This window comes from Pecten maximus, chromosome 1 (assembly GCF_902652985.1).
Source record: "Pecten maximus chromosome 1, xPecMax1.1, whole genome shotgun sequence".
Taxonomy (NCBI): Eukaryota; Metazoa; Mollusca; class Bivalvia; order Pectinida; family Pectinidae; genus Pecten; species Pecten maximus.
In genome coordinates this window covers 44653281-44677894 of record NC_047015.1, presented here as the reverse complement: position 1 = coordinate 44677894, position 24614 = coordinate 44653281, and the positions used below count along the sequence as shown (strand labels likewise).

General features: G+C 38.5%; 2 protein-coding genes across 2 annotated transcripts in view; both read left to right on the top strand.

Moving 5' to 3' along the window:
* LOC117344825 overlaps positions 1 to 15178 on the top strand; it is a 39504-nt gene extending 24326 nt beyond the window's left edge. Inside the window, exons 2-5 of the mRNA XM_033907694.1 lie at positions 9129 to 9279; positions 10738 to 10976; positions 11163 to 11592; positions 13916 to 15178. Of these exons, the coding sequence (XP_033763585.1) occupies positions 10768 to 10976; positions 11163 to 11592; positions 13916 to 15178 (1902 nt within the window). The 5' untranslated portion in view covers positions 9129 to 9279; positions 10738 to 10767. The remainder of the gene's footprint in view (positions 1 to 9128; positions 9280 to 10737; positions 10977 to 11162; positions 11593 to 13915) is intronic.
* Positions 15179 to 20270: 5092 nt separating this feature from the next.
* Positions 20271 to 24614, top strand: part of LOC117334675 (sodium/calcium exchanger 3-like) — a 33732-nt gene continuing 29388 nt past the window's right edge. The window contains exon 1 of the mRNA XM_033894464.1: positions 20271 to 20295. The gene's annotated coding sequence lies outside the window, so the exon portion shown is untranslated. The remainder of the gene's footprint in view (positions 20296 to 24614) is intronic.

The window sequence follows — 24614 nt, the reverse complement described above, 5'->3', positions numbered from 1 at the left end:
TTTGGTTCTTATTTGCAAAAGAAAGAAGAAAGGTACTATTTTGTTTTTAGAAATTACCAACAGTTCAGACTGTCAATTAATTCCTATTATGCACCTGCCTTTGTGTCCATCCTATTGGGATATAAAACACCCCCATGATATCTCTGATATCAGTCTGGATCCTTTTCCATCATGTAAACTTAGAGTAGACTGGCCAGGTTTCAATATTACCAATCAATTAACTAAACAAAGCATTTCAGTTCAAAATAGTTTGAATATTCATCTTTGGCAATATTTTGCAGTCAAAAAATTACTGCAGCAGCCATTTTGTGTTCATATTCTAATTTCTCATCAAGGCATTTATCAACCTCTTACACCAGATGTAGTTGGAGGCTCTGATCACTCAAACACACCTGCCAGCACTTTTAAATATTCAAATGATCTTTACCCTAATTTAAATACTTAGGACAGTTCAATTTGCTGCCAATATACAACTGATCTGAATGTGGTACTCAAACATACTTTATTGTACACATAGAAAACTTTGCATACAGGGTATGCCTGTTTGATATGTATATCACTTTGTCATGTTGTTTTTTACTTTTATTATTTTCACTTTGTACCTGTGTATATATGTTTATTCATTTTTATAACTAATACCAACCTCCTGTCCTATATTCAACTAAAACACATTTTTGTTTAGCTTTGGAGGGACCAAAGCTTTTGTGGCTAAGGGAGAGTTGTTATGCCAGAAATGGCACTGAGTTTGAAAATGGTACAATTATGTAAAACTACATAATTGAGAATTTATTTTGTAAATATCAATGTTTTTCATTTTCAATATTTCACAGAAATATTCTTATTTCTGATAAAGTTTACTTAAATTTGATTTTGTAGTAATAATATACATGTAGACACTTGAATAGCATTCCAGATAGGTACAATGTAAATAAAAAGATAAGATTCTTAATTCTCTAACAATGACCTCAATTGATGTATACCTATTTTTAGATGTTAATTCGGTTACGTACAAATTTGGTTACAAACAAATCTGTAGCCGATGTTTGGTAACAAAACATCCATTAGGCAGTCAATTAGGCCACAGTGAGACACAATAGGGGTTAAGGTGTTGACAACCCCGGGGCTCACCACCCCTAATTGCAAACTTGTATTTTAAGGTGTTAGGTACGCTAAGCATGCGCGTTTCGACCCCTGGGAGCGACGGACAGCGAGGTTAGCGTGGGTCAAGTCACTTGAAGCTTGACCACCGTGAAATAAACATCGAAAGTTAACCTCTGCTGTTTGTTCTCCTCAACAGGTAAGACAATTTCATTAAGTCACTTTAAAAAGTTCTAAAATGTTTAAAGTTCTTTATTCAGTATGCAATGTCCATGTATATTCACTAATTATTACAAGCCCTTATTGAAACTTTATTTGCAAGGTTTATGACATTTTCTTTGTATTTCTATTTGAGTATTTTTGAGAAATTGAACTGTTGTAAATAGATTTTCAATAGTAAATTAATTGTAAACCTTAATCTATAGGAATATGTTACATTTTGAGTACAGTATATAATTTTAGTGATAAAATGCCTAATAATGAATTGGTTAATATTATTCTTCCAAAGTGTTACATTAAAAGTCATTGTTCATAACCTTCAGATATTATTGGTAAATTAAAAGGGAATTACAGTCGAACCTGTCTATAAAGGACACCTAAGGGACAAGACAAAAGTGTCCTTTATAGAGAGGTGTCCTTTATATAGAGGTTCAACGAGTTATGTCCCTTATAAACGAAGAAACAAACTAAAGTCTGTTTATAGTACACTATATGTCTCCTGATTTATTATATTTAAACACTTAAACAAATGAATAAAAGACAAAAAATTAAAGATAAATGCTTAATTTTCAATCATTCATCTGACACAAAAATTGAAGTTGATATTTCTAATAATTTATATTAAGCCTATAGTTTCAAAACAAATCTTCACAATATCATACTATACTGAATATCTATTCAGACAAATACTCAACATAGTCAAAAGTGTAAAGGTAATTCTTATCAGTGTAAAACTATTTTTGTTAATCCTCAATATTTTGGAAAATAAATATGTTTGAAATATCTTTTCTATTACAACATTAACTCTTTATAAATGAAAGTGCATTTTCCTCTGATGATTATAATCCCTAAGCATTTATTTTGAGACATATTTTCTGAAATCCATGTAGGGATTTAATTTAATAAATACCGTTTTCTGGTTCAGTCAATTAGACAGTATAGTGTATACAAAGACACTCGGAACTCTTCAGCTGTTCTTAATATGTTACGTAGTCATATTCAGAGGAGTTCCGAGTGTGAGAAAATGGCGGCTGACAACCATGTGCCTGCCTTGTCAGATTTGCATACGGTTGATTTTGTAAGTAAAACAATTATGACAGACATCACTATTGCTTTGTCCCTCTTTTGTTGGTCTTGATAATGATTTAATTACCCCCTGACCATTCTTGTTGTCTAGGCTATGGTTGAATGGCTATAAGCTTCGCTGTCACCGGTGGGGTTGAGTAAACAAACACCTCTGCCGATGGCGATCGGTCACTCTCTTGTAATTACTGCCCATTGTTACAGCAACTTACAGGTAACAGGACAATTAGTGACTGATGAAGTGGCTTCCTAAGTTAGCATTGCTGCCAGGGGAGTTGAGTAATTAAGGCTTTGCTTGTTATTTAGAAACGTTTTACACACAAATATCAACACGGCTATGGTTTCACGTGTCCGTTATACAGATTTTTTAACAACTTTACGGACAAAACTAAGTGTCCGCTGTCCGCATTAGGAAGGTGTCCGCTATATACATGATATTTATATAGTGATTTTCATTGGGGATTCCTGGAAATGTCCGTTATGGACAGGTGTCCGCTATATAAGGGTGTCCGCTATTACAAGTTTGACTGTATTATATTGTGAATTATCAGACAAAGTTAAATATTTAAATACGAGTTATCTCCCTTGTGTTTCCTGTAAAGTTGTCTAAAATACACACTCAACTTCTCCTGTCAAGTTACCTCAATTCTGATAAGATAACGATGATTTAAGCTCAATCGAGACTAGATCATGAATTGTAAGTCATTCAGTTACTCAAATATTGTAGAAGAACGCTATAGATCGGATATGCGTTTAGATATTGTAAATTATCGAGTTTTGTCAGACGCGCGTAAATTGTCAGACATTGTTTGGTATTTAGGACTAGTATAGCAGACAGACTGTATTGTGAGGAAGTATTAACTTCAGTATATGATTGTATATTTTTCTTGTGTGAATAGTTTAGTGTTGTTCCATTCTTGTTTTATTAATTTGCAGTTCCGCATAACTTTGATTTATCTAACTAGAATAATTCAGGTGTTCATAAGGTTAGGCGGAAATAGGCCACGCCCCTCTCATCACTCCCTGTCATAAACCGGAAGTGATTATAACTGTAAACAGTAACACGTGCTAGCTGTCAAACAAGTCGGGTCACAGTCTAGTTACTAGTGTAAAATATATATATTACTGAATCTATTAGTAATCAGTTATTTTAAGGGATTGGGTAGTAGGAATATTAAATAGTATATTCTAAAGTAAATGTTTTGGAACTAGATTTTATTTTATTTTTAATCACTTTGTTTTGTGTTTATATTCTGTGGTTGCAGGAATATCAGATATTGTATTATTTGTAATCTGAAGTACAAATGTATGTGTATTTACACTAAATGGTTATTTAGATTTTATGTACATGTTTTGGTAGTTGTGATTATAACTGAATAATTGTATATTGAAATAATTAGAAGTTTAAATTATAGTTCAAACTCTGTACAATCTTTCGAACAGATGTAAACATTTTATTCTCAACATTTGGCATGTCTAATATTAAATTATATGTGAAATTGTATCAAATTGTATATCACTTGAAGCTTGACCACCGTGAAATAAACATCGAAAGTTAACCTCTGCTGTTTGTTCTCCTCAACAGAATCTAGCCTTAAGGGAATCTCCCTATTCAGTGTCAAAAACACGTCACCCCACACGAAGAGTGCATAAAACTGATGTTTGACAGGTTTTACTGCAAAATTATCTGAAATTATTTTTATTTCATATTCTCTACAATAAATTACTCTGTAATTATTGCAGTAAATAAGGATTATAATACTCTGTTCGAAAGAATGACCCTAAAGGGCTAGGTCAGACTAAGTACAGTTTGTGATAACCTTGTTTTTGTTTGTATTTATAATTACAAACGCATTAATGACAAGGTGGGATGCGAGAAGGGCAGTTGTTCAATGTAAACAGAGTGGACCCATATACTATCCTTAAGGCAGGGAAAAGGGAGCCTGAGATGCTGATATTAAGGTTAGGAATACTATTTGGTGATGTTATTATTTGTTTCTTGTGCCCAGTTTTCCTGACACCCTATACGTCAAATACATAGCAGTATAATAAGGACAACGGGTAACAACATTTCAGAATAGCTTGGTCTGAGTAAATGAGTTTTGAACACGAGTAAGGTATTACCGTTACACCTGTACCATTGTAGGGACTAGTAATAGTTTTGGTGGCCACAAACAGCTGATTTTTTTCTTGCCTTTATTCTTCACTGAAAAACACAAAAGAAAAGGTAAGTGAAAAAATTATATATAGGCCTTTATCACTTAAATATGTATACAAATGCTTTATCAGCGATAATGTTGCTTATTTGGCCTAGTTCTGGTTCAAACATGAATATCCATAAGCTAATTTTAAAAAGGGTACAAAGTACTCATACAAACATTATATATAGTGTATAATGACTTCAAAAACAGAAGTGACTGGTTTCAGTCTTAGCTAGGCGCTGAAACGCAATAAATAACATATTAAAAGTAAGCCTTTTCACTGTCTAGTTTCTCTGGTCTTCAAAGGCATTTAAATGAACCTAGGTCATACATCAGATGTTCAGTACTACTAAAACTGAAGCGATATGATACTCTATTGTATGTAGCAAGAACAGGTATGAGTCGTCATCTCATGTAGCTGTAAAAGCAGCCGTGCCAGTTCAACACGAAATTCTCGATCTTTTTCGAGCTCGCTGATCCAAAACAAGGTCCCGATTTGAATACCGCATTCAATTCTGTGAACACAAACGAAAAACATTAAGATTATGTTGTTTAGAGCAGTTTTTTAGTATCTATTCCGGTAAGTTGCTTAAGCTCGACAAACAAACCCGATATCTTTGTACAGTCCATTGACTGGTTTGCGTTCTCGACTGTACCTATGTAATTTTTAAAACATTTTAGGTATTTATGATTGCTTGACAGTATATAGTCAATGTTATAGTCTACGAAACCCTTAACAAATATATATGAATTATCAACAACTGTTGTTGTCTTCGTATACTGTATGATTGGTAATATTCTCGGGGATTTAAGTTTCGCTGTGTTCGCGGTCATTTGATATAGCGCGAAAATAAACACCCAGCTAATATTCATATATACAAACAAAGGTAAATAAGTGTTCAATGCATATAAGGCATGATTATGAGATATTTACTACCCATGAAATAGGTCTGACTGAGACAACCGGGAAATATATGTCCCGTGAAATTGAACAACTATACAGTATATATATAATAAATGTTAGAAGATGTAGATGTTCGATTTCGCTATTTACTTAAATACTGCTTTTCGATATTTCAAATATTAACAGATTGATCAAACAAAAATGTATACTTTTTTTGTGAAATAGATTGTTATTTTGTTTGTGGTAATTACTTTCAATTCATTTTATATGTTTTTTCGAAAATAGTGAAAAAATAAAGCCATATAAAATAACAATTCTGTAAGTATTTAATTGGGTAGACTACGCTTTTCTGTACGTTAGATGCAGGAGTTACGTATTATGGGTGGTCGGCTGCAGGGGTTTAATTCACCGATCAGACGCGAAAAAGTTAGGGGTCATCTGTCCAACCATTTTGGTTTTCTCCAGGTTCTCCGACGACCTCCAACAACTCGCGCTTTTTTGGGGCCAACAAGCGAGATTATTATAAGTAGATATAACTATATTGCATATAATGTAAAATGAATAAACTTTACATTTACGTATTTTGATCGGAATATTTAAAAATCTCTTGTGACTTGACACGTTATCATCGACATATTCAAAGCAATTGAAAGCATCCCTGTTGTATCAATGGACAGGAAATAGGAAGGCGTACCGTTGAGTGATTTTTAACTCCAGTATTATGTTAACGAGTTATATAGCTTATTCAGTGCCTTTTCAGTGCTTTTTTTGAGGGGGGGGGGGGGGGGGGGTTCGTTTCGTGATGAGAAAATCGCTGGAGAGCTTAAGAAAACAAAACAAATAAAAATCCAAATATATCACAAGTTACATCATTCCCCGGACAAAAATCAAATTTGGGCTCTTTCACATTTTAACTCAACAATATCAAAATGAAACAGTATTCAAGACTGTCTACATTTATATTTATATCCCCTTTAATTGAGTAGAGTTTAAGTAAGATACGGTTAAGATTACGGTGAATAATTCTTACAATCTACTACTGTATGTACTGTACATGTATGTGAAAGAGACCCTACATATTACGTACTGTTAATGCATGGTGTTTCTGTTGTACGGTCAGATACCTTCGTCGGTAACTTGAGAATCGTACGCTTAAGGTTTGTGGAAACATTGCATGCCATGTCGGAATCCCTGTTACTGGTGCCACCAATATACATGTATTCACCTTTTCTTAGTTTCAATATTAAAAACTTATTGAGTATACCATGTGTTTTGATTCTTATTTCAACATTTATCTAGACTGGTTTCGATCTATTGGCTGTTTGACTCTATGAAGAGTAGACAAACCAGCGTTATTATTGCTAAAAGTCAGTCATTAATAATACATATTCTGCATGCACTCTTCCTAAAAACAAACCACATTTTTTTTCTTTCCGAGTACAATTTACAAGGAACATCCGTAAACGCTCCCCGTTTTGTTTTGGTCCCTTTTGAGAATAGAACTAATATAGAGATTTTAGTCATACTCAGTAACTCCGGAGACCAGAACTAATACACAGATTTTAGTCATACTCGGTAACTCCGGAGACCAGAACTAATACACAGATTTTAGTCACACTCGGTAACTCCGGAGACCAGAACTAATACACAGATTTTAGTCATACTCAGTAACTCCGGAGACCAGAACTAACACAGAGATTTTAGTCATACTCAGTCACTCCGGAGACCAGAACTAATACACAGATTTTAGTCACACTCGGTAACTCCGGAGACCAGAACTAATACACAGATTTTAGTCATACTCAGTCACTCCGGAGACCAGAACTAATACACAGATTTTAGTCACACTCGGTAACTCCGGAGACCAGAACTAATACACAGATTTTAGTGATACTCGGTCCCTGTGCAGACCAGAACTAATACACAGATTTTAGTCACACTCGGTAACTCCGGAGACCAGAACTAATACACAGATTTTAGTCATACTCGGTCACTCCGGAGACCAGAACTAATACACAGATTTTAGTGATACTCGGTCCCTGTGCAGACCAGAACTAATACACAGATTTTAGTCACACTCGGTAACTCCGGAGACCAGAACTAATACACAGATTTTAGTGATACTCAGTAACTCCGGAGACCAGAACTAATACAGAGATTTTAGTGATACTCGGTCCCTGTGCAGACCAGAACTAATACAGAGATTTTAGTGATACTCGGTCCCTGTGCAGACCAGAACTAATACAGAGATTTTAGTCATACTCAGTAACTCCGGAGACCAGAACTAATACAGAGATTTTAGTCATACTCAGTAACTCCGGAGACCAGAACTAACACAGAGATTTTAGTGATACTCAGTAACTCCGGAGACCAGAACTAACACAGAGATTTTAGTGATACTCAGTAACTCCAGAGACCAGAACTAATATAGAGATTTTAGTCATACTCGGTCACTCTGGAGACCAGAACTAATATAGAGATTTTAGTGATACTCGGTCACTCCGGAGACCAGAACTAATATAGAGATTTTAGTGATACTCGGTCACTCCGGAGACCAGAACTAATACAGAGATTTTAGTGATATTCGGTCCCTGTGCAGACCAGAACTAATACAGAGATTTTAGTGATACTCGGTCCCTGTGCAGACCAGAACTAATACAGAGATTTTAGTCATACTCAGTAACTCCGGAGACCAGAACTGATACAGAGATTTTAGTCATACTCAGTAACTCCGGAGACCAGAACTAATACAGAGATTTTAGTCACACTCGGTAACTCCGGAGACCAGAACTAATACACAGACTTTAGTGATACTCGGTCCCTGTGCAGACCAGAACTGATATAGAGATTTTACTCTCCTTTGTCCCTCTGGAAACAAGAACTGAAACAGTTATGTTCTTACTCGTTCCCATTGGAGACCAGGATTACCGTAGTCTGCTGTGCCGAGCTAACATCTCACAGCTTCAGTATTATCATACAATTATCAATACAAATTTGATAAATGGTCATAAAAACCACCTAGAAATAAGTGCGGCCATCTTGTCTATACAGCGTTACATTATAAACGTTCATTGTACTTCACATAAGGGTGTTGAGTTGTACATCTCACTTTTCAAACATTGGTTTTTCTATCATTGCTTTCTTTATCACCAATGGGTTATGCACAGTCTTGCCGAATTTATTTACGAGTAGACCTTGCACCGTCTTTATTTTACATAAAGAAACATTTAAATCTCACTAGAGGAATGCTAGAAGTTCAGGTGTTGATAACATATGGGGCGGAGTTTTACCTGTCGAGGAGATAAATGCATTGTTAACCAAACTATAGAACACATACTTATTGCAGTATTCTCTCCATGTTACTCACATACTAAACGTTGTAATTGGTGTTATAATATAAACACGAGTTATCCATGTTTTTAAAGAACATATTCATTCAAAACGAGTTTTAATTCGTTTCCTCTGCAGATATTTTGCTGAATAATTTAAACGAAATACTGAAAACATGAAAATGTTATTATTCTCTCCACTTAAATATGTATACATTTTGAGAAGAGTGCCTGTCGTTCTTTGTTGTGAAGCTTGGCCGGGATAATGTAAAGTGACTCCTTCTTTTCTCTCAGGCGCTGGTGTATGGATGGCTGGCAGTGCTGAGCCTCTAAGTTGTCGTAGTTCTAAGTCTCATCACACGTTTACGCTGGGAGGGACCGACCCAGAGGTGGAACACGCCGTCAGACACAATCCCCTAAAACTCTTATGAAACCAGGGCCAACGGTAAGGAACGAAGGAGGGAGAGGTATCCAAGAAAATCCAACGATTGGAATTTGTATTAATTATTTGATATTTATTTCAGTGTTGTTCATGTTGGTGGTATTTTGCTAACAGTCCGTCCGTATCCTACGGCAGCGTATTAGGGCCAATATCAAAAAAATATTAAATCGTACGTACGATTTACTAATTCGTACGTACGAATTAGCAGAGACATATATAGAGAGATTGGCAGCTCTCTATTTGCCCTTATGTCTACGTGGTGGCCCCTGACCTTCCCACAATCCTTTGCGGTCGCTCTGTTCAGTCTTCTCCTAATGCCATAATGGAAAAAACTTGAAAACCAGACACATAGTTATCGATAATTTCTATTTGAAATCATCACCAAGATCCAATGATGTGCTTTAATTGCATTAATAGCAAAGTGCAGAAGTGTCATCAATATGGAATATATCACATTTGCTGTCAAAGTGTTCGTATTTTGAGTATGAAAGTCAAGCACACCACAGGGAAGATGGGGTTTTCGAAAATACGGAAAAATGACAACAATGTGCATAATAAACAAGACCATATCCCATAAGTATGATAGTTTTTGGATAATGTAGTAACTTTTGTAGTGGCCTAAATAAAACCATGTGCTTTTTGTGTGTATTGAAAATTGACGACGTTTTGGTCTGACGTAACGGCGGATTAACCAGAACATGTCGAATAAGTTCCAGTACATCGATACACACATGCGCTAAGCCCGATTTACCTGTGCTCGCGTGTGTTTGATATGGGACAAGACGCTCTCGATAAGGGATATGCTTGAGTGGTCACGAATAAATAGCGATGTTACTAATTTCTCTATATATGTTTCTGGAATTATTAAATCGTACGTACGAATTAGTAATCCGTACGTACGAATTAGTAAATCGTACGTACGATTTAATTTGTTTTTTTTATAGTGGCCCTAATACGCTTCCGTAGTATCCCGATTAGATTAAAGACATAATCAGTGACACAGCATTCTGTCCGTGCATATAAATGTGTATATTTATACATTTTAATATAAACAGAACATTTTTAATGTAGCTTTTTTTTTTTATAAAGATAACCAATAATGTTTGTATACATTTTATGTCTTAGATTACCAAGTCATATCTCATTTCACATCCTGATACAAATGTGACTTGATGATGAACTCGACTTTGTGTGTGTGATATAAACCATGACATTAACATACTTGGACTTCATTACATTTTGTAATGCATAAGCAATCTCATCCGCAGACAAAAATACCGGAGAACGTACCTTTTCACGCCAGCATAATTCTTTTTCTTCTCAACAGGAAGCATTCTTAGAATCATCACTCCATTGGATATCAATAACAAGCTGTAATGTGTAGTAGTTTGCTAGAATGTGTCACTTTATATAAACTAAACGATATATATTGATACAACCTGATATTTGACTCATTCACAGAGCTGTCTTGTTGATAAAATCTAACTGAAAATGGAGGACAAGGCCAAGACCCATCTGTCGACGGTTGCTATGGCAATTTTCGTCCGACTTCTTCTTGTGTTCCACACTGTATTGGCAACGTGGCGAGTGACCTTGGCCTGGGATGACCTTCAATATTGGTTAATGTCTCTGGGAGTTTTGCTGGTTTGTCTTGAGGGATACGTCACCATTCGAGTCAACAAGGGCATCGAGTGGAAGTGGTAAGACCAAGATTGGAGTATATTTTGTAGCCATTCGTGTTCTTTTGCCACCATCAACAGGCCTAACAATATATCGCGTATTGGTTAATACGATTTTAAGATTCAATGCAAACTAATTCCAGTATAGAAATGAAAGGTATTTGGTAAGTATGATATATATATATAATCGAGACTGGTCTGTTGCAGGTTGTGTCCATGTTTCGCTATCTATCTCATCATAACATTGCCTTCCATATGGTTGCTGGAGATCTCCCAGATGAACAAGTACATGGAAAGTCAAGCTGTTGTGACCGCCAGTGCTGTCAATGTCACCTTGACCCCTACCACTGTTCAGCCAACGGCCAGTATTGCAACCAGAATGTTGACCACTACTATTTCTAGTACACGGAGCAGTAATGTGACGGCCGTCATGGCAACCACCACCCTCAACATTTCGGACATTGTAAATGTTACCATGGCAACTGCAGCTTCCAACATCTCGGATATTCTAAATGTCAGTATGTCTACTTCCACTACTAATGCCTTAGCAATGTTGAATGTTTCCATGACAACCACTCCGTTTCCCGTCAACACCAGTGATATCATCACATCTACTGTTCCTATGACAACGACCACGGTAATCTTTTACTTTTGATTTTAGTTCATTCATGTATGCTTATATATTATAAGTTATATGTTTCTTTGTAACACCAATTAATTTTTTATCGTAGAAAGCGAATTTGTTTTTTGTATTGTGTATAGTAGTACAAAAGTGAGGGTTCTGGCGCAGTACCTCCCCTATATAATCCTTACCACCTCCCTGGCACCTCCCTAGTGGCACCCCCCTTGACAGGGGGGTACCGATGACGTCACAAATGGAGGGTTATCCAGTGCATAAAAATGACCCTCAGGGGGGTACCGATGATGTAACGGAGGGTCACGCCCCCTCTCCCCGTCAGGGGGGTACCGACCGTCATGGACATTGATGACGTGTTGGATTTTCCAATCTATTTCGACCGATTGCATCACAGTATGAAATAGACAACCATGTTGACGTGCAGCAACAGCAGCAGCAGCAACAGCAGCAGCAACAGCAGCAGCAGCAGCAGCAGCAGCAGCAGCAGCAACTGACAAAGGGGGTGCCACTGGGGGGTACCGTAGTAGGGAAAGTGGGGTTTCTGGGCCACCCCTCCCCCTATATAATCATTACCACCTCCCTGGCACCCCCCTTTGTCAGTTGCTGCTGCTGTTGCTGCACGTCAACATGGTTGTCTGTTTCATACTGTGATGCAATCGGTCGAAATAGATTGGAAAATCCAACACGTCATCAATGTCCATGACGGTCGGTACCCCCCTGACGGGGAGAGGGGGCGTGACCCTCCGTTACATCATCGGTACCCCCCTGAGGGTCATTTTTATGCACTGGATAACCCTCCATTTGTGACGTCATCGGTACCCCCCTGTCAAGGGGGGTGCCACTAGGGAGGTGCCAGGGAGGTGGTAAGGATTATATAGGGGAGGTACTGCGCCAGAACCCTCACTTTTGTACTACTGTGTATGATTCCTGTTTAATAAAAACCAGATGGCAATGGAGTTATTTACATTTCCAGGAAGACGTTTTATCATTATCATGATGCGAGTGTTTCTAGTTTTTTAGTAAGTGTCATTAAGACAGGGTACAATCACGCTTTAGCTAAACACACAGGGCAAATGGGTGTAGTCATACACTTACGTTTGTAACATGCCCCCTTCCCCTTGTGGAATCTCCTCAAGAGTTCCTAATTTCTTAATCCCTTCCCAATGACCGCAGATGAATAAATTAAATGCATACCTGATTTTGTATGAGGTTTATTATAGGAGTAATAAACCAGGGGCGTACGTATTCCAAACAAACAACAGCTTCAGAGTGCAAGCTTTAAACACTCGTCTTTGTAATGTAGTCTGTAGATGTACATGTAGGTCAACTACTTGGGGACCAGAAGTACGGGTCATGGGATAATAAATCGGCGTCTGAATAGGAAAACTTATAGATATCACATTTACAATAATATTCATTAAACACTTACCAAGTGTATTGTTAAAGTGTTATATCGCTTTTTTTTGGATCAGAGAGCACCATATTGCACAAGAAATTGATTCTTGCTATGACAATGCTGAATTTTAAAAATAATCTTGGGACAATCTTGAATATTTCACCGAAATAAAAAAAAATGTGGGAAAAAGTATTGGTGAATTTTATAAATAATAAATGTCTTTAGCACCATTTTGGTTTAAACCCATTGATTTCGGGGTTTCTTTATATCATTGGTTAAAAAATGTCAATTTTTGTTTTATGACAAGAGGTTATCGTGCTCCCATTGAAAGGGGTTAATCAAGCAAAATCTTATATTTCAAATTCGAGGTAAAAATAGAAAACACATTTTTAACGTGAACATTAATTATATGACTACAATTGAATGTACTGATATATAGACAGTATCAAAACCGAATTGAGTGCGTGCTCGATTCGGTCATTTTTTATGTGCTAGCAATTCACCAATCTTTCAAAAACTTCTTTATACAAAACAGTATTTTCGTTATAGACACACCATGTCATTAGATAAACACTACTTAATAAATGACGATCAGAATTATATCGGTTTGTCTGCGTTTTATCAAGTCCCGTGTCACGGATTTTAGCCATTTCGGAGGATAAATCAGACCTCTTCTGTGTAACTACATGTCGGCTTTTTAAAACTCCTTAGTTTCAAAGAAAAACCACAATAATCATCTTCAGCTTTAACTGGGTTCTTTCATACAGACACTCGGTTTGAACTTTGGGACTTAGCTACCACACCCAAATATTATGTGATGAGAATTTTTTTGCGTAATTGGGTTAACATATGATTAAAAACAATTCTAATTCAAATAAGCAGAGTGAATAGATTTAGTTATTAATGCTTTTCTTTTTATTCTCTTAGCCTGCCGGAATCATAGCCAACATTGAGAATCTCCTAGGCAGCTTCAGTGCCGACACGTGGGTCGTGATAGTGGAGGAGTCATTGGTATACTTAATTGTGATTGGTCGATGGCTCTTGCCCAGGGGGAGAGTAACCCGGGAGGAACTTTCGGATCTCCTCATTGATTACCTGGCAATGGCGTCAGATATCATGGAATTGTTTGCGCTATTCGACGAGGATTTGATCCGCGGTAATGCAATGATAACGTACGCCATCTTGACAATTTGGTCCGTTAGCTTTATTCAGTTTATACCAGTTGTGATGAACAGACGAGCTGTCAACACGTTTAGAAAACATACCAAAGATGAGAAAAGCAAGGATAGTTGCTGTGTTTGTGCTGGGTGTGGGGACTCGTTCCCAGACATTTTCGTCACTATAGCCGGATTGTTCTTACAAGACGGGCCGTTCTTGGCTCTCCGACTCTTTATTATCTTTTACTTCCAATTACTGACATACAGTCTGGTGTTTTTCGTATTGAAGAATGTCATTGTTGTACTATTACTGACATACCGGCTGGGCATACTATGTGTCCATCTACCATGTTGTTCACGGAAGCGTACCACACAGAAAAGAGTGAAAGTGGAAGAAATCGATGATCCAATTCATTATGGCTCACCTGACATCATGTCGACAAAGAACGGTTCCTATTCAAACGACAATGAGATCATTCACAACGATCACCATGACCAATCAGCATTTAGAGAGCGATATTACCGTGAGGGTAAAAAAACAAAAGATAGTCAAAATGGACATGACCGCAGCATTAGCTATGGTGAGCATTTGGTGCATGGACATCCGACCAGCGGTCTTGGTGTTCGCAGTGGAAGCATTCCACTTAATATCCGTAGCATAGGCAATACTGGATATCCAGTTCGGGGTCGTGACCTCAACAGCAACGTGCCAAGAAAAACCGGCAACTCTAACGGTAGAGAGGCAGTGAAAAATCAGCAATTTAGACCACCTAACAACACTGCGATTATCAACTCACCAGTAAAGGGTGACTCCCCTTGTGATCGTCCCTCCGCCAGCAACGGTAGTCCTCACAGTAATGGACATCATCTTGGGAACCTTCCGAAAGACAGAGTGCTGGCCAGATCGACAGAATTCATTTCTTCGCCAGATATCGGAGCGTCTGCTGAGAATAGAAGTCGTTATGCAAGCTGTGAAAGATTAGATACATGTAATGATCGTGAATCCAAACGTCTGCGGACAGTGATCCGATAGGGTATGACGCCGACGCGTTGAGAGGTGTAAAGTTGTAACTCTCTACAAAGAGTGTTTCTCCGGTGACCGACTGAAACCAACAAATATGCAAACAGTGAGATATCAAACACATGAGGCTGCCTGGATTGAAAGATAATTGATAATAAGACTATATGCAAATTAACATATGATTCAACATATTTAACGAATGCCGGACCGTAAAAAGCGAGATAGAAATATAAAAGGACATACATTTTGGTTGAGTGCGCGTGAAGTTGTGTGAATCCAATTATTCAAAAAGGAACCCAGATTTTCCTGTGAGCACTGTTAGACAACGTAGGGTTGATATTAGACTGGTTCCCTCCCGTAGTTCTCTAACCTCCGCCAGGGCTGCGCTCCGATCACTCTGTGTGCGTACGAAAGGGAGATAACATGGAAGGGTTTGTTTGCTGGGTTTATCGCCCCATGAACAACCAGTGTCATTTTGAGGCGGTGTCTCAGTGAAGTAGTTGGTGACTTCCTCACTAAAGAACATACGGGAGGTCCGTCGCATGAAATTAGGGTAAAGTGTATCGCCCAAGGACACAACCACGACAGCACAGACCGGCCCGACTGAGAAGTGTACCAATCAAGTTGGATATCAATACTCAATAAAGTTGTACATGTGAAAAGATTCTTGTGCATTTAAATAGTTCCATAGGTACCAACCTACGTCATCATTCGGTTATGTTTTGGGTGGAAAGGCGGCCATTTGTTTTTTTACCGTCTCGCCGGTTAGTTTGCTATGTTAATGATCTTAATCGGCCATCAGTGTAAAAAATCAAACTTCAAGGAACCCAGACAAACGATATGCCTGAGGTAAAAAATGACCGCCTTTCAACCCAAAGCACAGCCGGATATTGACGTAGGTTGGTAATAGCGTGTATGCTAGTTTTAAAAGATTCAGATGAGAAATAGATAGGAGGATTTAGATCAAGTTTTAGTTCGGTATTATAACACATTCACTACAGAGTGCAAGTGTGAGTGTTTTTGTGCGTGATTTAACAAATGTGGTCGGATAAGTTTCCCTATGAAGTATTCTCCATTACATCCAGCCGATACAATAACATGACTCGCAGTTTCGATATGTATGTATCGATATCGTTTACGGTGTGAGAGATACAATGTACTTAGATTCCCACCATCTAAACCTAGGTCACGTGCCCTTATAAGTAAAAATTTCGCCATATGCGATTGACGAAATCTACATCGGTATACCTACAAAATGAAACGAAGGGAGGTAACCCTGATTTTCTCCCCGAGATTCTGAGCTCAAATACTATACTGGGTAAACGATATAAGGAAATATGTGGACGTTGTTTAACAGCCCAGCATAAACATTGGGGATTCTAGGCAGCCTGTCCTTTCTATCTGGAAATTCGGTAAAAAAAAAACAGTTACAAAGAATGTTATACAAGGGCTGATTGATATGTTATGAGCCAAATATTGAAGGATTTGAATTTTCCCCAGCGGTGTTTAAGGGCCTCAGTGCCACTTTTATAAAACTCCTCTTCTTAGCTGTTCAGAAAGTCATCCACTGCATGTATAATGTCATCATCGGACTCAAAGTGGGTGCCTGAAATAGCTGTTTTCCTTTTTGGAAATAGATCAAAGTCTGATATGATGAGATCAGATGAATAAAGTGGATGCTCAATCAATTTAAAGCCACAATCGTGAATGGCAGCCATGGCAATGACGGACTTGTGAACAGGAGCATTGTATTGATGGAATAACACACCTTGAGTGAGCTTTCCGCGGGGCTTAAGTTTAATATTTCGCGTAACTGCCTCAGAAGTGAAGCATAGTATGTGTCATTGACTGTTTGTTCCTTTTTTTGGAGATAATATAAAAACCGAGGCCATAACCATCCCAGCTGATGGAACAGTCTTTGCCCTCTTTGGCGTGGGAGAGCCAGGGTGCTTCCATTGTTTCGATTGTTGTTTAGCCTCTGGGGTAAATTGCTGGACCCATGTTTCATCCATAGTGACAAATCTCTTAAGAAAGTTGGCAGGATCTTCCTCAAAAAGGTTAAGATTAGCACGCAATAATATGCGCCTAGTAAGCTTCTGATCAGCTGTCAGAAGTCTTGGTATCCATCGGGCCGAAAGCTTTCTCATTGCAAGATCCTCGGTCAGAATGAAATGTACTCTTTCCTGTGAAATGCCAACTCTACTGGCTATATATCTTTCTGTGACTCGTCTGTCAGTCATAGCAATATCATGAACTTTTATTGACCATTTCTGGGGTTGCAACATTGACAGGCCTTCCAGGACGGGGGTCATCCTCAATGCTCTGTCGACCGCACTTAATTTCCGCCACTCACCTTTTCACTGTAGCATATGAAGGGACATCTTTCCCTAGTGTTGCTACCATATCATTATGGTATCCTGAGGTGTTAAAACTTTTTGATACAAATATTAGATCACTGCTCTTTCACCGATTTAGTCCATTTTGCAAAAGCCGCTTGTCTTGTTTACTTTAGAGTTCTACCTCGTCGATATAAACTAGCCAAATGAGACCAGTCCTTGGGTACACGGCACGACGACGTCAAAATATAATAAATAAAAGATAAGAATGAAATATATACATTTATATGATCAAAAACTACTGGTCATGGCCCTGTTTTGTGGACAGTCTTTCACAGAATGACCATGACGTAAGATCTGATCTCATTTCCGTATTATGTAGTTTTAGCAAATTACATGGCTCAATATCTATTTATAGTTTAAAATTACAAATCATAATAACTTTTGATTGCTGCTTTAAATTTCCGCGTGTTTCTAGTTCTCATAATAACCGTTATCAACATTCTTGGAGGCATATGTTGTTGTTTTTTTAATTCGTGCTCTTGAAATATGCCTACCATATATGGCACAAATTCACATTGTTTCTCGTATTACAAGAAGTTAGAAAGTCTAAGAATAAAAATGTCTGTTTTGTTTTGTGGTCTATCGTTTGGACAATGTAGACAATTTAGTTCTATCTTTAACACCTTATCTCGTCGGCGCATGTCTGATATTGTAGCTTTCCTCACTCACATTAAAGGATATAAAATCTGAAATCAAAATACTATATATATATACAATTATCATCATAGCCTGAAGGTACAGAATTTCTCGGGGGAAAAAACCCCAAAAACACCAGATTGATGCAGAAACGTGTATTTACTAAGTTCCAAATTCAATATGACCGAAACTGGCGGTATTTTTTTTTTTTAATTGGGATAAAAAATTGTACCTTCAATTGCGACCATAATAGACTAACAATGCTATTGTATATATCTTTGAATAATGTTACAGCGAAGAAAGATTTAACAAAGCTAGAATTGTACTAACACATCAGACAAAAATACCTCTGTAAATTGTGTGTATTAAGATAATCATTAGACCAACTGCAGCCCATCTTATAACGTGGATGTAAAATAATCTTTGTCTGCAAAAAAAATAAAAATAAAAAAATTACTAAACTTTGTAAACGTCCCAAACTGTGGGGCTTGGTGAGCTAGATAGGCTTCAAATATCTTAAAATCAAAAGATTGTTTTGTTCTGGTATCCAGTTGTACTAAGCGATATAAAACCGCAATAAATTGCATTTATCAGACACGCTAAGTTATAATCTGTTAATATATATGTATATACAAGTTTACATCATATACTTTATGCCGAATTAAATGACATATGGAAATATCCAACAATTAAATGTGTTCTATGATGAATATGATGAATTATGTTTTGTTTTATTATCCTGCGTTTTGTTTGATATACATACACGTTTTGTTTGATATACATACACGTTTTGTGGTAATTTTCGAAACCAGCAACCATATATAATGCGGGTATTTCCTTTATTTATTGATTTATTTATTATTGCTTTTTTTTTGGGGGGGGGGGGGGGGGGGGGGGGGGGGGGGCGGGGCGGACGCAGGGAACTAGATGTCTACAAATATATATTTTAATGATACCCAAACTAACTACCAAAAGTTTCGGTTAATTAATGAACACGATTACACGTACAAATCAACTAACTTCATAAGTAAAATTTGAATGAAGGGAGACAAATCTTTCTCTTCTCCGAATTTTCAGAAATTATGTGACCTTCTTGTTTTCCGTACTTTCTTTTCTTTCTTTCTATCTCTCTTGTCTTTCTTTTTCTTTCTTTTTTCCCCATTTTTTTTCCATTGAACTAAATGATAAACATATATCCATGTTTAGCTTGTTTAGATTCCCTATACAATTTCGCCTCCCCGACCAGTCATATCATTATATGTAAATGACTGCAGGTAACGTTGATCTAGCATTTAATTATACGATATAAATAAACTTTGTATTTTATCATGTTGTTTATATGCCCGGTATCTAAGAAATCATATAAAGCAAATCAGATAGATTCTATTTTATGAGATATATATACAAATAAATAAAAATGTAATTCATTATAGAAGATTTAAATTGCTTAACAATGAATTAGCATTGTTCCATGAATAAAATGACAATTTATATATAAAGAACTCATACTTGCCAGCTTTTTATAATTTCCATTGGGAGAAAAATGCGTGAGCGGACAACAAATTTCTCGCGCGACACACATTTAGCAAAAAAACTAAGAGGGGGATAATTTGCTATAGGAAAATAACTTCCCTGTCCGAACACTTCTCTCCCTAACAAGAAAAATAAAAATAATTTCAAGCTTGGTCAATGATCTTTTTTATCTATTCAAGTTTGGAAAGAAAATTATATATAAGTTGCCAGTAAAAAAATTTTTTTAAATTTTTTATTTAAAATTATTTCTCATTACTCACTAATTAAACTGTGGGACTGATATTTTATTTCTTAGGTTTAGAATGATAGTATTGAGCTAAAGAAAGTCCGTATTACCATACATCAATAGAAGTCAGCCACGACTTAACTGGATGTCAACCAGTGATTCAGTGATATTGTGGACATGTTTGTCTTTCAAGCTGTGAAGCAAACGTTCCATTCTCAAAAGATTTCGAGTTACTTCCCTTTCCTGCTGCTTGAGGAAGCACCTACTTAGTAACATGATGATTGGGTGTGATGTGTAGTGTAACTGCGGACCGGATAACACACCCCGGAGAACTGGTACGTATATCGATAACTCTTCATCACTGCATGCAATACACCCGTATATACAAACTACATATGCCTGAAATAGAACTGGTAAACCTGGGTAAAATGTTTTATTTAATATATACGATGAAAAATTGATAAATACTAAATCCTTCTCGACCCGAGCCGGGAACTAAAAATAGAGAGATGCGCATGTTTCGGGTTATCTACAACATGTAGTATCTTTAAAGTTTCGACTTGAGCCGGCTTGCCTTCCTCAGCGGTAGCTTCTCATGTTAGATGTATCATGTTCTTCTTTTGTCGAAGGAGGAATATATTCAGCATCTGTATACCTTTATTTTTTAAAATGGGTGTGTATGAAAGATTTTGGCATGTGAAAATTTAAGTTTCTGCAAAAACACGTACGGATGAAATCACAGGTACTCTGCACACATTCCAAACCCGTGTGTGTAAACCGTACAGGTTACGTACTATGATACTGTGTGTAAACCGTACAGGTTACGTACTATGATACTGTGTGTAAACCGTACAGGTTACATACTATGATACTGTGTGTAAACCGTACAGGTTACGTACTATGATACTGTGTGTAAACCGTACAGGTTACGTACTATGATACTGTGTGTAAACCGTACAGGTTACGTACTATGATACTGTGTGTAAACCGTACAGGTTACGTACTATGATACTGTGTATAAACCGTACAGGCTACGTACTATGATACTGTGTGTAAACCGTACAGGCTACGTACTATGATACTGTGTGTAAACCGTACAGGCTACGTACTATGATACTGTGTATAAATGTACCGGTCTATTGGTACAGTGGCCTTGTGGTGAGCGCTAAGTCTGATGTTGTACAGATCCAGGTGTTACAAACCAGTGGCGTAGGAAGTCGTCAAAAAGTGGGGGGGGGGCAAAAGTTTTTTTAACCTTAAATTTTACGCACTAAACAAATCGTATGCCATCTCCGCAAAATTAGGCAATAATTATCATTTCAACATCCCATGATAATTTTGATAATTTATGTAGTACAAAATAAGTTATTTACGCAAATCAGGATATACAATGTATTATTTATGGCAAAACATGAATCACCAGGCCCGGCCAGGATTTTCGAAAGGGCGGGGGGTCCAGTAATTTATTAATAATGCGAGCGCCGTAGGCGCGAGCCGATTTTTTTTGCTTTTTTTTTTCTTTTTACGAGGGGTCTGAGGGGCCGCCCAGCGGGTCCAGGGCAGCGCCCTGATAGGGTGTTCAAGGGGGTCCAAGCCCTCCGCGGAAAATGAATATAGCACATTTCAAATAATTGGGGATCAGGCGCGGATCCAGGAGTTTTTGAAAGGGGGTCCAGTAATAAAGTGATCATGCGAGCCGATTTTTTTCCCCTTTTTGCGAGAGGTCTGGGGGCCGCCCAGCGGGTCCCAGGGTAGCGAAGCTATGTGGATCTGCAATCGAAAGGGGGGGGGGGGGGGGGGGGGGGGCAGTAATTTAGTGATAAAGCGAGCGCAAGACCAAGAAAACATTATCGGTTCGAAAATATACAGATATTTATCGAAATGAATATATAAATTCGTGTTTTTCCCCTTTTTTAGATTTTGGATGTCAAAAAGTGGGGGGGCAAAAAGATATGTTTGCCCCCCCCACTGAAAAAAGTGGGGGGGCAATTGCCCCCCCCCCCCCCCCCCCCCGCTTCCTACGCCACTGCAAACGTAATTCACACCTGTGATTATCATCTGTTACCAAGGAAATCGATATCCCCATACTTAATACGTTTGTATTAAAACGTAAGATGCACAATAAAATATTGATATGTTCAAAAAGTACTGGAGGAAGATTATATCCTCGTCTGTCCACGGTTCATTGATTTGTTGTGTTGCTCAAGGTCCGTTGGTGATCTGTACACAGAAGAAAACCACAAACGTTTATCAATTTATACACACGATTCCATCAGACATCTGCAGCGAGCAGCGGGACTCAACTAAATATACCGAAGGCGATTTTGTACCGTGTATATTCCACTGAGGTTGATAGTTTGTTTTATACACACCGCTACTAATAGAAAAAGATGAAGCCATTGCCTTAGGAACAACTGTATTAAAATGATTAGTAACATATAATTATATCGGCAAACACATTTCTTTATCGACTAATTAATTTACCGATCCCGTGGCCCTCTGTAGGGACTGCTTTGTCTTGAAACGACTTGAAAGCAATTATAAGTACTGCTATGTGATAGACATCTTAGATAGCCCGGTTCTGTACCGGTAACATTGAGGGTACCTAACCTGTACCTAGCCCGTACCTAGCCCGTACCTAGCCCGAACCTAGCCCGTACCTAGCCCGTCCCAAGCCCGTACCTAGCCCGTACCTAGCCAGTACCTAGCCCGTACCAAGCCCGTACCTAGCCCGTACCTAGCCCGTACCTAGCCCGTACCTAGCCCGTACCTAGCCCGTACCAAGCCCGTACCTAGCCCGTACCTATAGCCTGTACCTAGCCCTTACCTAGCCCTTACCTAGCCCTTACCTAGCCCGTACCAAGCCCGTACCTAGCCCGTACCTAGCCCGTACCTAGCCTGTACCTAGCCTGTACCTAGCCCGTACCTAGCCAGTACCTAGCCCGTACCTAGCCCGTACCTAGCCCGTACCTAGCCCGTACCTAGCCCGTACCTAGCCCGTACCTAGCCCGTACCTAGCCCGTACCTAGCCCGTACCTAGCCCGTACCTAGCCAGTACCTAGCCCGTACCTAGCCCGTACCTAGCCTGTACTTCCGATCGTCTATCCCTACAAACTAAGGTCATCTAGTTGAATTCCTTGATAGCCCGGTTGTCTACCCTAACATACAGCGGTACCTAGCCCAGTTGTCTACCCTTACATACAATGGTACCTAGTCCGGTTGTCTACCCTTACATACCGCGGTACATGTACCTAGTCCGGTTGTCTACCCTAACATACAGTGGTACCTAGCCCGGTTGTCTACCCTAACATACAGTGGTACCTAGTCCGGTTGTCTACCTTTACATACAGTGATACCTTGCCCGGTTGTCTACCCTAACATACAGTGGTATCTAGCCCGGTTGTCTACCCTAACATACAGTGGTACCTAGCCCAGTTGTCTACCCTTACATACAATGGTACCTAGTCCGGTTGTCTACCCTTACATACAGTGGTACCTAGTCCGGTTGTCTACCCTTACATACAGTGGTACCTAGCCCGGGTGTCTACCCTTACATACAGTGGTACCTAGCCCGTGTGTCTACCCTTACATACAGCGGTACCTAGCCCGGTTGTCTACCCTAACATACAGTGGTACCTAGTCTGGTTGTCTACCCTTACATACAGTGGTACATAGCCCGGTTGTCTACCCTTACACACAGTGGTACCTAGCCCGGTTGTCTACCCTTACATACAGTGGTACCTAGCCCGGTTGTCTACCCTTACATACAGTGGTACCTAGTCCGGTTGTCTACCCTAACATACAGTGGTACCTTGCCCGGTTGTCTACCCTTACATACAGTGGTACCTAGTCCGGTTGTCTACCCTAACATACAGTGGTACCTAGTCCGGTTGTCTACCCTTACATACAGTGGTATCTAGCCCGGTTGTCTACCATAACATACAGTGGTACATGTACCTAGCCCGGTTGTCTACCCTAACATACAGTGGTACTTAGCCCGGTTGTCTACCCTAACATACAGTGGTACCTAGTCCGGTTGTCTACCCTTACATACAGTGGTACCTAGTCCGGTTGTCTACCCTAACATACAGCGGTACATGTACCTAGCCCTGTTGTCTACCCTACAGTGATACATGTACCTAGCCCGTGTGTCTACCCGAACATACAGTGGTATCTAGCCAATTGTCTACCCTAACATACAGGGGTACCTAGCCAATTGTCTACCCTAAAAAAGACAATTGATAATCGACAACTTCCTATCGACCACATGATTGTAATTTTAATGATCATTAGATAATGACAGTGCTGGTAGCTTATATTGACGCCGGCGAGTACAATGGACGAGACATGGTGGTCCTGCTAAGCGAGCAATGTTGCTGTATCGACCAACTTAACGAGAAACTCGTAATGTAAGATTAAAAAAAGCAAACTTATTACTAATGTAGAAACGTTCGTTTGATGTTAATGAGATAGAGATTCCATAATGCCTATAGCCATCCCACTTCAGTAGCACTAATGCTGTTCCTGGAATTCTAGATTGCTCTAGATTTGCTTAGATACAAGACAATTATAAGACAGATGCTCAAAAAACAACTTCTACTGTAAAATACATCAATGCATCCAACGTCTGATATAACTTGCCTTTAAGACAGAA